At 42.9% G+C, this 14,545-nt stretch overlaps 1 protein-coding gene across 2 annotated transcripts in view; it reads right to left on the reverse strand.

Annotated features, from left to right (window-relative positions):
- LOC310922118 (moesin) overlaps positions 1 to 14,545 on the reverse strand; it is a 60,467-nt gene that overhangs the window by 3,218 nt on the left and 42,704 nt on the right. For both annotated transcript variants that reach the window (XM_083882492.1, XM_083882493.1), the window contains exons 3-12: positions 7,982 to 8,077; positions 7,199 to 7,473; positions 6,655 to 6,738; positions 6,164 to 6,310; positions 5,593 to 5,689; positions 4,375 to 4,538; positions 3,776 to 3,906; positions 2,968 to 3,128; positions 2,372 to 2,464; positions 1,723 to 1,956 (exon numbers count right to left, since the gene is read on the reverse strand). In XM_083882492.1, coding sequence (XP_083738618.1) covers positions 1,723 to 1,956; positions 2,372 to 2,464; positions 2,968 to 3,128; positions 3,776 to 3,906; positions 4,375 to 4,538; positions 5,593 to 5,689; positions 6,164 to 6,310; positions 6,655 to 6,738; positions 7,199 to 7,473; positions 7,982 to 8,077 — 1,482 coding nt within the window. The remainder of the gene's footprint in view (positions 1 to 1,722; positions 1,957 to 2,371; positions 2,465 to 2,967; positions 3,129 to 3,775; positions 3,907 to 4,374; positions 4,539 to 5,592; positions 5,690 to 6,163; positions 6,311 to 6,654; positions 6,739 to 7,198; positions 7,474 to 7,981; positions 8,078 to 14,545) is intronic.

The following is a 14,545-nucleotide window of genomic DNA, read 5'->3' on the forward strand; positions in this document are numbered from 1 at the left end:
CAACAGGTTAGTACATGCCAGAGACTCAAAGCTGGAGAAAGAGATTTCCTGCTGATCCTCTTAAAGATTCAGTATCTATAGAGACAAGTTCCAGTGTATTCTTCTGGGCAACCTGCTCTAGCTGGCCTTGCTTGAGCAAGGAAGTGGGATTAGATGATCTCATGGAGGCCCCTCCAACCTAAACAGATCTATGATTTTGTGGAAGTTGTTAATATTTCTCCCTAATATTTGAAGGTAGAAAACATCAGGCAATCTGTCACCTATTTATCTTCATCTAGCACAGTTAAGAAAGATTGTCTCCAATGTCTGTACTTAAAAGAATGACCATATGGGGAGGATCCCTGAAGACAGCAGGAGCATCTTGCAGATTGTGAGGAATTACTAGCTTTCCACCAGAAAAGAAACTTGCTGCAGTGTTGGGAAAGATGGGACAGGAAGGGCTTGCGGATATGATTGCCTGGTAAGAAATACTGGAGATGTAAAACCTGTGAGTGAAATAGAAATGAAGGCCAGCTTTGAGATGTGATCATGGCAGGCAGGAAGATGGTGATTAGCTGGAAATAGGTTGAAGGACAGAAAACAAAAGGACCCAAGAATGCAGCCCCTCTCCACCCTGACAAGGCATCAGGGAAAAAGTAGATAAGAAAAGTAGTCTTTGGAGTTTAGAATATAGGATGATATGGTAATATAGTAGTTATCATAGGCTGCATGCAAAGTTAGTAGGTTTTGTATCTTGCGCTGGTTGGTCACTGTAAATTAGAATATTCAACACAAAAGGAGCTATAATGTATTGTAATAAGGTCCTTGCTCTCTCTAACCGCTCTTACCTCTCTCTTAGCTCTCTCTTCCCCCTACTCTCGCCCGCTCTCTCGCGCTCTTTTTATCCCTGCTCTCTTACCTCTGCTCTCTTCCCCCTGCGCTCTAACCCCTGCCACCTTGCTCTCTCGCTCCCTTCTCTCTTAGCTCTTACCCTCTTGTTCTTTCTCCCTCGCTCTTTGGGGCTTCCCTTCAGCCAAGGCTGGTGGCTGAAGGCAAGGCCCTTTTTACCCACGACCCTTGCAATAAAACCATGTATTCTAGAATATCTCAGGTCAGCAGAGTTCCTTGTCCCAGCCATCCTCGGATGCTCCTACACTGCAGAAGATAAAATGCACCTCTACCCCTCTGTGTGTAACCATCACAGTGCAATGCAGAATGAGCAAACCCTGATGCAAATCAGGCAGCACAACTAAATGCTTGGAATTTAACACCAGAACACTGGAGTTCCTTACAAGATGGTGCAGTAGTGCTGTCTCTGTGCTGAGCCCTAGTAGCTCCAGGGTTTTGCAATGCAGAGTTTTGCAATGCAACCCAGACTCAACAGTGAGACAGCTTCTGGATAAGAATCAGACCAAGTTTTTCAATTCATTGCAACCAGGGCTATGAACAGCTGTCAGGTGGTTGGCAATACTCACAGAAAGCAGACTACATCTGACAGATGCTATTTGTTGGCACTGCTTCAAAATACTTCACTGCTTCCAGTAAAATGGAAGTCAAGTGACAGGAGACAAGATCTGCCTCTCTACTCAATGGTTAAGCAGCCATCTGGCAAGATCATGATCATCTCTCTTCCCTGCTTCTCTTCTTATTTTTTAAATAGCAGTAATACCTTCCAGCTGCAAGAAATGTTGAGAAAAGTAGAAGCAGCACCCACACATACACACTCTGCTGCCAGCTTCTTACCTTCAAGTGTTTCTGGACCCGCTCATTCTTCTCTGCTTCAGTGGTGCGCTCCTCCTCGCTACGGTCCTTGATGGTGGCCTCTGACCGTAACTCAGCACTGGCTTCTGCTGCATTCTCATCCTGCTCATCATCATGCTCATTCTCAGAGTGCATGGGTTCAGTGACATGAGGGGTGCTCATGGCAGTCTTCAACTCCTCTTTGGTCTTCTCTAGGTCCTCCTGCACCCTCTGTGCCTGCAGTAGGATATGCCACAGTGAGTCAGTCAGTATAATCCTGACTGCCTGAGACTTCTCACAGAAGTACCACTTGGTGCTTATTACAGGAAACCTTGCACCTCTGAAGGAGTATATTCCAAAGCTACTAAGCCACCCCCATTTGCAAAATTTTCTGCTGTATAACACTTCAGAGATTTGAAGAATGGTTACTGTTAATGGAAAATGGGCTACAGGTCTAATTAGTCAAAAAATGCTACATGGAGTTAGAATAAGTCACCCATTCCATGGAGAAAACCAAAGCTGCATGTTTACAACAGCCTCAAGCTTGCAAGCATTGAGTCTAGTGTGGAATCCAGTGCAGTAGTTTAGGTTACAGCCCAGAACAAAGAGCAACTCCACAAAAAGTATGCCATTTGCTCAGATTCCGCTTTACCTTATGCTGCCACTCCTGTGCCTCGCTCTCCTTCTTCTGCCTGGCCAGCTCCAGCTGTGTGATCCTAGCTGTGAGTTCTGCCATCTCAGCAGCCTGCAGAAGAAAGGCTTTTAGTGGAAACAAAACCCAAGGTACTTGCTAAATGAAGCATTTACTTCAAGTCCTGAGTGAAAACACATTTTTTCAGTAAGAAGAAAGCTTTCCTGTTAACTTCAGTCCTACCAATGCCTCCATGATGAAAGAGGAAAGGAAGCCAAAAAGGTTTTGAGTTTCATTGTGGGTTGGGGTTTTCTTTGGTTGTTGGATTGGTTCTTTCTCCCCAAAACAGAGCTACAAAACTCAGTTCTTTGAATCCAAACCAGGGAAAGCAACACTTTATCATTATCACATACAAAAAAAAAAAGGCAAAAAGCAATACAAATCTACTGTACAAATACACTTGTATTTACGCATAATTTCATCTACTTGAGGATAAAAATTAAAGAACCTATGAATATAGTGCTTCCTCACTATATTTATAGCCTGGTTTGCTTCAAAAGCTTAGATGTTTCCCTTTTCACTATTTTCCCTAATTGATTTTCAGTTCACCAACTTACCAACTGTTCCTGGGTCTTTTGTTGATCATGGGATGCTTTCAATAGGGCCTCCTTTGCCTCTTCTGCTTCTCTACGTTCCTTAGCCAGTTTCTCTGCTTCCTCCTGAGCTCGTTTTCTCTCCTGTTCCAGCTCCAGAGCTCTGCGAGTCTGTTCTTCCAATTCTGAAAAATAGGGGAGCACATTTCAGGACAGATAAGTAAAGAACAGCAGTAGAAGAGGAAAGTCTGTCTGGATAAGGGTTTTCCTTCAGAGGGACAGGTAAAGGAGGAATGCAAGCAACTGTCCCTTTTCCTCTACTTTGCATTTTACCTGGAGCTGTAAGACTAAAAGTCAGGCCCACCTCCAATGGATTTGTGGGGAAGCACCCATCACAAAATTACATACACCTAAGGGCAGAGAAGCATTCAATATTTTGCTTGGGCAACACCACACTAACTCTAGCCAAGCAATTAGATAGTAAATCACCACAGCAATGGCTGGTGTGACCCCTGCTAAACTTTTTTACTCCTTCCTCTACAGATATGCTGGGATAAAGTTTCCAGCCAGCACAGGAACAATGGCAAGGTACTTCCACTGCCAAGAGAGACACCTTGGCTGTTACCCATTTCTTTAATGCAAATCTTTTTTCAGTAACTGCATATGGAGGGCTTACATTCAGCTTCAGGAGGCTAAACCAGGGCCTTAACACCAGTTAGCACACAGCACTGGAGAGACAAATTACTCAAGAGATGCTCATAGCTTTACTATTTGAACCCTTCTCACTCACACTATTCATCATCAAAGGAAACACTGAAAGATTTCCTATTACCTTCCTGAGCTTTCTTGGTTTGCTCCTCAATTTGTTTGAGTCTCTCCATCAGCTCCTCCTTCTCACGCTCAATCTTCTCCTTCTCCTTTTCTGCCAACTCTCTCTTCTTCTTCTCATTCTCCAGCAGGGCTCTGGTGGAAGGAAGTCACAATGTAATTTCAAACCAACTATCACCCAGATTGGAGCACTTCCTAGTAAATACACAGAAAGAGCACATACAAGATGTGCCCTACAGCATTCAGATAATGAGTATTTACTCCAGATGTACCCCTTTATAGAAGTGCAAAAATAAAAAGTTCTGATGGCATTCATCTCAATGACAAGTTCATGATAGCAATGTTATAAGGGAAATCTCCACATTTCAAGAACTGTATTAGTCCCATCAAATGGACAGGCAAATCTTTAAGTCCAAGAAAGTAATGGAGAGTCACATTTGTGATGAGAACCATTACTATCAACCCATTAGACCTACTGAAGCAGAAAGCAACCTGCTCTATTTTTGGCTCAAGCAGATTAAGGTGCTGCCAGCCATTTATCTAGCACATGATGCTACTTATGCAGGGATTAGTCACACCCAGGTTACTCAGAACCCCACCAACCTCTCCATCTGTTTCTGATGTTTCTCTTCCCGAGCCTGTGCCTTCATCTGCTGCACCTCAATGGTGTCTGGTTTACGTCTGCGCATGTAGAGCTCATGGTTCCCCATGCAAAGTGCCAAGATTCGTTTGTTAATCCGTAACCGAGGGGCATAGAATACAAAATCCTTGGGACAATAAAAAGGCACCATTAGACCTGTTCTTTCAGCATAAGAAGCCCCCTTGTGTATGCACTATGCTCCCAAGACCCCAAGCTTTTTAGAGTTGCCAGCCAGCTTTTCCTAATAATGTCTAATTCATTGGTGGTGGCAGTTAGACACTTCTTTCTGGAATGGATTTCAACCTGACAAACACACTCAGGGCAGGAGCACCTAGTGTGCCATTCCAGTGTTCTGGGTTTCACTGTAACACATCCCTAGCACCAAGCACACAGTGTCTTAGCATCACCATTTCATTACAAACACCAGCAGGGCTGGTTTACCAGGCACACCGAGTTGCTGGCTTCTCCCACCTTCCTTCCCACTTCAATAATCTGTACAATAGCCTGGCCAGCCACATTGAATGTAATGTCTTGGCTTATGCCAGAAAGGGTGTTAAATGTTACAATCAATGGAAAATAACTTTGTTCTGTTAAAAAGGAGCAACAGCAGCAGGGAAATGCTTTCAAGCAGCAATGGAACAAGAATGACCAGAAGAACAGAAGGTACTGGCTAGCAGTGGAAATTATTAGGCCTTAAAGATGAAAGCAATTACATTCAATATAAATTTGAAAGGAAAAAACTTCCAGCCTACCCTACAAAATGACCTAAAGCTTCTAGTTTAAGTAAGGTGAAAACCTGCAAAAGATCATCTCACACACTATTAAAGCAAACAGGTTACAAAGGAAGCATCCACAGCTAACAGAGGTACCTTAGATCCCTAACTGTATTATCAGAGAATCTGAACAGTCTTAGGAGAATCAGAAACAAGCAAAGAGCTACTCCCTACTACTGACCTTAAAAGCTTAAGCTTATCCTAAATTTTTACCCTCTTAGCCAGAAAAAAATCATATCACTTGACTGCCCTGAACAGGTCTCTGTGCTTACATCAGCATTAATGCTATTGATGAAAAGGTTCTGAGAAAAAAAAAAACCACCAAAAAGCCCCCAAAATCAAACCCACAGAAATCATTCCGCTAAGAAGCTGAAAGTTTAATAGCTTAATATGAATCTTGCTTCTTACTGGTGCTTTCTTGTCAATAGGCTTAATAACAAATTTCTTGTCATTGAATGAGATATTTCTGATCTCACTCCACGGGAATCCAATTTTCGGTGTTAGCCTGCAGAAATGGGAAGCAAAAAGAAATAAGAGAGCCCAAAGTAATTCCAAATTCTTGACTTAGAATACAAAGCTCAAAATTACACCAAATCCACCCTCATATTTCAGTGCTCTTATGGTAGTTGAAATCAGCAGACAAAATTAGTCACAAAAACAAAATATAAACATAAGAAGCAGTTTTTCAATCCCACTTTTTTTTTTTTTTTATGAAAAACAGAACTTGAGAATGCATCTATAGTAGGAAGACTAGGGATACAAGTGAAACTATCTTGAAAAGATTTACCAATTTCTTCTATTTGTTGGTCCAAAGAAGCACATTTTATGGATTATTCTGGCAATGTCAAAAACACAGCCAAGAATGATACAGAAATTGTGGAGTTTAGTTAAAGATTTGAATTCCAGGAGAGATTGATTTTGAATGACTTTATATTGGAAAGGAGCTGAAGGCAATGATGAAGAGAGAGGGGTTTATTACCTATCATTCTGCTCATAAATGTTGAGTCCAAGAGCATCTACACCTAGCCAGAGCTCAGAGCCTTTCTTGTTTTTAATGCTGAAGTAGTTCACACCGTACATTTCCAGATCCTGTGCAATTTTCAGGTACTCCAAGACAGCATCTTCTCTGCAGCATGTAAAAAGAAAACAGATAGTCTTTTTTGAGTCTTTAAGCCATTAGAGCAAGAAGGTGCTATCTTCCCACGTGGACAGAGCAGCAACAAGCTGGCAAAGGTTCTAAGCATCACCCTAGTAGATAATTACAAACTCTGCAAAGTCAGTCTTTTTTTACTAAGAACAGCCAGCTGATGTGGACCAGCAAGAGCAGAGGCACATGAACCTAGTTACTCTGAGCAAAATAACCTGAAGAATGCTAACTTATCCTGAAGCAAGTCACAGATTTTTGTATGCATTCGTACACTACACACTAACACTACTTTAAATACAGCAGTTTCACACTGCATCAGTTACCTAATCATTCCTCGATGTTCCTCATGCCACACCTGGATCCTCTCCTCCCACTGGTCCTTGTTAAGCTTGTGCTGCTCCAAAACTCTAGAAAGAGTATACATGGGATGTTTAAAACCAAGCATTACATATATGCACACACACACAATCACATCACTATAATAATGCTTCATTAAATACTCCATTGGCATCAGAGTTCCCCCACAAAAATATTCCAAGAAATACAGTTTTATTAAAAGGCTAGATAGAGACACAATGGTCAGTATTCAGACTTCTAACAAATGACAAATTTTATTCAGTTTTGCTTCTCCTTCTAGCATTATTTTGTTTTGGAGCTTCTCTCACTACTTCTGATTGGAGTTTCAGAGTAGTAATAGGAAGTTTAAGCTCTTAATTAACTGAATACTAATCTAAATGCTCAAAGTGGCACAAGGCTACATTTTACTCTGAGCATTGCAATCAAAACACCCCCTACATTTAAAAAAATTTTGAAAAATCACAAACCCTTTAAGACAGAGAATGTCTAAGACTATCCAGGTTCACTTGCCTTTGTGGGAGCAGTTTATCACTAGCAAGGTAGCCAGATTTGTGCACATCTTTGTTGAAGTCTCCATATTTGGACTGGACAGCATAAGAGGCCAGAAGGACAGCTGTTTCTGGAGGACAGTAAATGTCATCATTCAGAATTGCCTCCTTCACTTGGAGAAAGAAAAGGCGCTGTGTGATGTCCTGGATCAGCTCTTCTGCCACATCCTCTGGGTAGAACTTGGCACGGAATTTGAAAAGCAGGGGGCTTTCTTTACGTACATCCTGTGCTGTTACCTGGAACAGAGCAGATTTTAGAGGCTATATACCAAGTGAAGGGGAGCAGTTTACAAACAGGAAGGCAAGCATGCACTAGAAAAAACTTTTCTCCTTTCCAATGCAGAAGAGAGTGGGCAGAAAAGTAAGGATTTTCAATTACTTACTGCTAAATACCTCATCACTTCTCCCCACTGGACTTACACAAGCCAGTAGTTGACCAGCTAAATTACTTTCCAGGTTTCTCCCCAACCAAGATGCTCACATGAGCATATCAGCATTTTACCAGGAAGGGTAACAGATCTGGCCTGGTAACAAACAGAGGTAGATGCAGGACCAGGTCAGATACCACAACTCCTCACACCCTGGGGAGGGAGTGTATGGACACAACACCAACTCACTGATCTTGCAGTACTTGAGGTGCATGGATAGGCAAGAACAGATCCCTGACAGAAGTATGGAGACTGAATTTGCCCCTGCATTCTCAGAGAAGGGAACAAGGACAAGCAAAATCTTGGAGCAAACATACCTTTTTGTTCAATTTTAGCCATGTTGAGAAACCCTTGGTGTCTTGATACTGAAGTCCAAAAAACCAGACCTCTCGCAAACCAATTGTCTTGACAACCTGAAAGAAAGCTTTTTATTAGCAAGATCCCCAGATGGACTGAACTTACCAGTGGCTGAGAATGTGTTAGAGGTAAGTTCAGACAAAGACAGACGGTGCCCTGACCACCTGCCTCTCCTGTGGCAGTGCACAGAAAGATGATTTGGCATCTAAGAGGTCTTAAGTGGATGTGTGTAATACTCTTTCTTCGCCTTCAGCTCTTTAAGGCTTGTTGCTATTTATAAACAACATCTGGGACATTATTTTTTTCAGCTACTTATAAGCCAACATGTATAGCCAAAATACAATGCAACAGCTCTGACAGGTTTAGTAACTGCCAGGAATGAGGAACGCAGCTCCATTTTCAGGTACACCCCACACTTATCATGCAAATGGACTATTCCGGGACAAGTCATGAATCACCCTGCTAGGCTGTGCTACTTTAAGATTTGTTTCTACTCCACTGATAGGTATAGACAGGCCTTCCATATAGCTCTTTACTGAGCAGGAGCATTAAGAGAAAGTGTGGAGGCTAAATCCATATGCTATCCCTTCTGCCAGGACAAAGAGCCACCACAGATATTGTCCTGGGTTGCAGTGTAGGATGTACACAAAGTATTTATTCTATCACCATCTTCATGAACTGTTGAAACCAGGTGGGCTAGTGTTTTCCCAAGCCTCCTGCCTCTTCTGCTAATGGCCTTTGGGGTGTCTTCTGCTAATGGCCCATTAACGCCTGACCCATGAGTCACAGGTAACTCCCTCCAGGGGTTATCTCTGTTAATGGGCCATCAAGGACCCATTTCACACTTCTCATGCTATTGTGAGATGCTCTGCCCAGGGGGAGGAGCCAAGCATTCTCACCTGGATATAAGCTGGTATGTGGGACAGCGCAAGGGCACTTATCCACTGGATTCCCAGAGGAGCAGGGCTGCCAGACCTTTCTACAGGATCACTGCTTCAGGTAGAGCACCTCACCTGGACTGCTTCCACCATCCTGCTCAAGTTGTATTCTGACTCTGTCAGTGATCCTTTGTGTTATTGCATTTATTTTATTTTACTTTTATCTTTTTACCATTCTTCTTATTAAATTATATCTCTGACTTGGAGCCTCTCATTCGTTTTGCTTTCAAACCACAACAGATATTAACTACACCATTATGTAATCTCTCTCTGTAGTTACTTCCCAAGCACACCAGGCATGCTATGTAAATAAGAATTAAGGCTTTAAAGACGTGTTGTGACAAGAGACAAGAGCCTCATGGTGGGACAGCAAGACTACTGCAGTACAGTGCCACTGTTGGTTAAAAGGAGGGAGAAGTTTCTCCAAAGCCTGACTGCTATCAAGACATCTCCCTTTGTGCCCTGAAAAGCCTGGGACATGCCACAGGGTGCAGCAAGTCTACACAGTGAACCTCCTCCACATCCCTCCTGAACACCCAGGAGTTAGTCTCATTTTGGCAAACAAGGCACCTACTGCTCACCTCCATTACTGGACAAGAAAGGGGAAGGAAGAAGACATCTGTCTTCAGGTTGATATGGTTCCTAAAGTACAACACTGTCAGCTGTTTTCACATACCATTCAACTCAGGCTTGCTCAGAGCTTCCCCTTTTCAAAGGGGCTAACAGATGCAGAGACTGAGACTTGCCCTGTGAAAACCAGCTGCCAAGTCAGTTGATTATAATTTTGTACTCCCCGAAGGCACACTTTGTTCCCTTCTGATGTGGTCTCTACTTTGGCAAGATAAAACACCAAAGACATAGATTCCCCACCAACACATGACTAATTAGATTGTTTAGGGCCTGGATCAGACATTTCTTCTGGGCTTTTAAAAGCACCATTAGGGTCTTTGTTCCTTTCAGGCAGAAAAACCAAACACAGTTTTCAGCAGAGGCCATTGGTGGCACACACAGAGACAAAACCTACACTAGATCATGTAGTCTATGTAAATCGTTCCACTGGGGTTCCTGAAATTATTCAGCCTGTCCTTGAACATGAACTGGAGAGCTGGGCTAGAGCCCCTGCAGATTCAGGGGAATACAGGTCCCTTGTGCATCATACAGCAGGATGCACACAGCTAAGGAGACTTTTGGAGAAGAATTCAGGGTTTGCTATGTACATGCAGTTTTGGACACTGCAATATAAGAAAGCTATTAATCTCTGATATTAAGATATTAGAGAGGGTCCAAAGGGGGCAACGAAGATCAAGGGCCTTGAGGGGAAGCCGTATGAGAAGCAGCTGAGGGCACTTGGTCTGTTCAGCCTGGAGAAGAGGAGACAGAGAGGACCTCATCACAGTCTACAGCTTCCTCATGGAAGTGGTCACAGTACCTCTCTTAGCAGAGTTCAAGAAACATTTGGACAACACTCTCAGGCATGTGGTGTGATTCTTGAGGATGGTCCTGTGCAGGGCCAGGAGTTGGACACAATGATCCTTGTGGGTCCCTTCCAACCCAGCATATTCTGCGATTCTGTGATTGGAAGCAGATGGTTCAAGGAGGGGGAGAAAGGCTGTCCTAGAGCCCAAGGACAGCTCTGTTCTTGGAAGAATTAACATATGAATGGGATGGAAGCTCCTCACTCAACTGCATAGGTCTGCTTTCCTCTCTTCCACTTGACAGCAGCTTATGCCTGGGAATTCAACAGACTGGACTGCCAGCAAGGAGCTGAAAGGCTCCACACTGTCGTCCCACACAAAAGGATTTTTATTCCACAGCAGAAGCCTGCACCGCAATAGCAGAGACAACAATGAGCTGGGGGAAGAGAAGAGGGGAGACAACACAGCACTCACCATCACAGTCCCAAGCTGCCACTGAACTAAGGCAAGGAGGATAGTCCTCCTCCTTCCTCAGCTTTAGCAGGCTATTTAGTTCCATTTAGCAAGGGGAAAAGCATGAAGAAGAAACAGCTTTTTACATCTGCAAGGAATCTGGCTGGCAGCAGCATAATTATGTCTGGGGGTGTATAGCATTCAGAGCCCTAATGAACTGTGAGATGTTCCAAAAAGCAAACAGCTACTGACAGTGGCTATGGATGGAGAAGGGCTGGCAGAAATGATAGGAGAATAGAGAGTACTGTTTAACACAGACCACAATACTTAAATATCTAAAATCTACACTCTCATCTGGAGAGCAGCGTCTTTTGTTCATGCCAGGGGGAGCATTAAGCCAATCCCTGGGTCTTGTTTAGCCTGCTGGATAAAGCTCAGTTTACAATGGGCAACAGATTGGATGCAGCCTTAAAATCCAGCTGTCTCATGGTACCTTGACCAGCTACTACAAAACTCTTAACTGAGTACTACCTTTAGCTTAAAATTCTACTCAGTAAGCCATACTGACATAGGAAAAAGATGCATTTCTGGTGACTCACTTCATCCTCTGCCGAAAGTCTAAGCACAAATTAGTAGGATTTTTTTACTTATGTTCAGAGAAGAAACAGAAGATCTTTAAGGTAACCTTTTCTCTCACTCCTTCTTACTCTGTTTTCTAGGTCTGCATGATAATTCCTGTCCTTTCCCTCAGCACTCACCCAGCTCCCTCTGAACTATGTTCCTGCCATTGGGTGCTGCTCCACAGCAGAAGAGGAAGCCATAAGCAGCCTCTTAAATGTACACTTTAGCATCAAGATGATGACTGAAAATGGCTGTCATTCTCAGCCCAGGAAACACACCACCACACTGGCAAACAAGTACAGATTCTGATGAAAGCACTATTTACACACAGGCAAGACCAAAGCATGCAAGCAGAGGAAAAGGCGTTCCACTTGGATCACGTTCCTGCATCAAAGGCCAAATCATCTCAGGCTATATCAGGGTACAAGTGCCTTGAATGCTGCCTTACTTAAAGGTGAGGTAGGTCTCTCCCTTTCTACTACAGGTATGTTGAGTACATTTGAGAGAAAACTGCCAGCTAACCTTATTGCTGGAGGAGCTCTGAACTGGTGCCACACCTGCAGTTTCATATGCCAGTCAAAAACAACTTAGAATGTGGTCTTCCAGGTACTCTAACTTAGTATCCAAGATAGGCTTCATCTACAGCCACAAATATTCAACTGTTCCCCCTCCATTTAGCTGGTGGATGTACATCTAATTTTCCCTCCAAAGTGCTAAAATGCCAGTGTGCTAAACTACAGGATCTTCAAGTTTTTGTACTTACTGCAGTTTGCCATTGACATCTTTAGCAACAAGCAGTCCATTTTTGGTTGGAACTACTGCGTTTCTAAAAGTCAGAAAGTTTCCACATGTTCCTGTGAAATCTGAGACACATTTTCATACCACTCAACCACAAGCCTTCATTATAGGAACAAGAGTTCTGGGGTTTGCTGGGGCAACCAGCCACTATCCTGAGACTTGCTGCTTTCTACCATGAAACTACCTTAGTGAGTTTTGGTTTCAGTGCTTTCACCTAGTGGATTAAGTGTTCCAGAGCCATTTCCTATGTGTTTAAACACTACTAGGTAGGACCTTACCAAGGCTAAAGATTTCTCTTATCCCTCCTCAAAAAGCTTAGTTTGCAGGCCATGAGACACCAACCACCTTCATTCCAAACACAGCTCAACTCAGATGGAGTTACTCAAAATTCAAGAGGGGTTTGATCAGCCTGTGCTGTAAGCTTAAGCAAACATGAAAGAAGTCTGACAAACTGGTACTCTACAAAACTACTAAATTCACTGCAGCAGATAAACAAGAAGGAAGCTGTAAGCATTACCAAGGTTTCTAGCTGCACAACTACCTCGGTGGCCATGCAGATAGAAAAGCAAGGCAAGACAAGCCAGGGCACACGAACTCAGAATCTTAGATCTGGCTCTTCATGAAATCTGAAAGAACCTTAAGAATTAAAAGGAAAATGAAACAAAAATACCCCTCAACACACATTCCACTATGTATAAGACTCAATTTTGAATATAAAATACAGCATCAGTGACCAGGTTTAAAGTGTGAAGAGAGATGCTTATTGTTATAATTTTAATCCATAAATAAATGCACTTTTCTATTAAAAGCTTAGTTTTGACCCCAAAAGCTCACAATAATGATGAAAAGCATCTTCAGAAGGTTAACCACATGTTTTTAGTTTGAAATGATATCTACTGAAGTTTCTCATGTCACATTTTCTTTAACCTGTGACTTGTCTTCATGGTTCTTAATTGGACAGAAATCATCTTTAAGGAGACTGGATGCTCAATGATTCAAGCTAGAATTAATGTATCCAAAAAAAGGAATTTTGAGAGACAAAAGAGTGGAGAGAGACAATTTCAAAGCCATCTACAGCAACAAGTAACTAAGAAGTTTCACCAGACAACAGATTAATCTTTTATGTTTAGAAGACATACAATGCAAAGCACTGCTTTGGTTTACTGACTACTCTCCAGACCAGCTGCACTTCAGTCCAATACAGAAAAGGGTCAAATGAGGAAAACAAGCAGCTATCACTGTTGCAGTGCCTGTGCTCTGCATCCACAGGAAAGCAATATTTCAAGGTACCTGGGAAGTAATCAGGCCTATGGGATAAGCAGCACCCCTGACATGCATAGCCCATCCTTGAGCTCCTCTTTTAATCCATCACTGGCAGCTGAGGAATGGGAGCAAAGTTACAGTTCTGCTGGCGAGTCAGCAAGCGCTGGAGTTCAGCAGGTGATGTTAAGAGGTACATCAGCAAAGCTGTAGAAGACAGACAGTACAATGCTGTCTCATTTAATCCAGGTTTTGTCCATGCACACAAGCCTAAGATATTTAAGAAAAAGCTGTACAGTTACAAGATTAGGGAATAGGAAGAGCTCTAGTATAAATCATGATGTTACTGCACATGTATATCAGTTCAGTGGTATTTCTACAGCCAGCTACTTTGGGGCAGTGTTGTGGTATGAAAGCAAAACAAATCAGAGGCTCCAAGTCAGAGATATAATTTAATAAGAAGAATGGTAAAAAGATAAAAGTAAAATAAAATAAATGCAATAACACAAAGGATCACTGACAGAGTCAGAATACAACTTGAGCAGGATGGTGGAAGCAGTCCAGGTGAGGTGCTCTTCCTGAAGCAGTGATCCTGTAGAAAGGTCTGGCAGCCCTGCTCCTCTGGGAATCCAGTGGATAAGTGCCCTTGCGCTGTCCCACATACCAGCTTATATCCAGGTGAGAATGCTTGGCTCCTCCCCCTGGGCAGAGCATCTCACAATAGCATGAGAAGTGTGAAATGGGTCCTTGATGGCCCATTAACAGAGATAACCCCTGGAGGGAGTTACCTGTGACTCATGGGCCATTAGCAGAAGACACCCCAAAAGTCATTAGCAGAAGACACCCCAAAGGCGTTAATGGGCCATTAGCAGAACACACCCCAAAGGTCATTAGCAGAAGAGGCAGGGGGCTTGGGAAAACACTAGCCCACCTGGTTTCAACAGCTCGTGAAGATGGTGATAGAATAAATACTTTGTGTACATCCTACACTGCAACCCAGGACATAATCCACCCCTTATTCTATTACCATCTACATCAT

The sequence above is a fragment of the Zosterops lateralis genome (assembly GCF_965231275.1).
Source record: "Zosterops lateralis genome assembly, chromosome: W".
Classification (NCBI taxonomy): Eukaryota; Metazoa; Chordata; class Aves; order Passeriformes; family Zosteropidae; genus Zosterops; species Zosterops lateralis.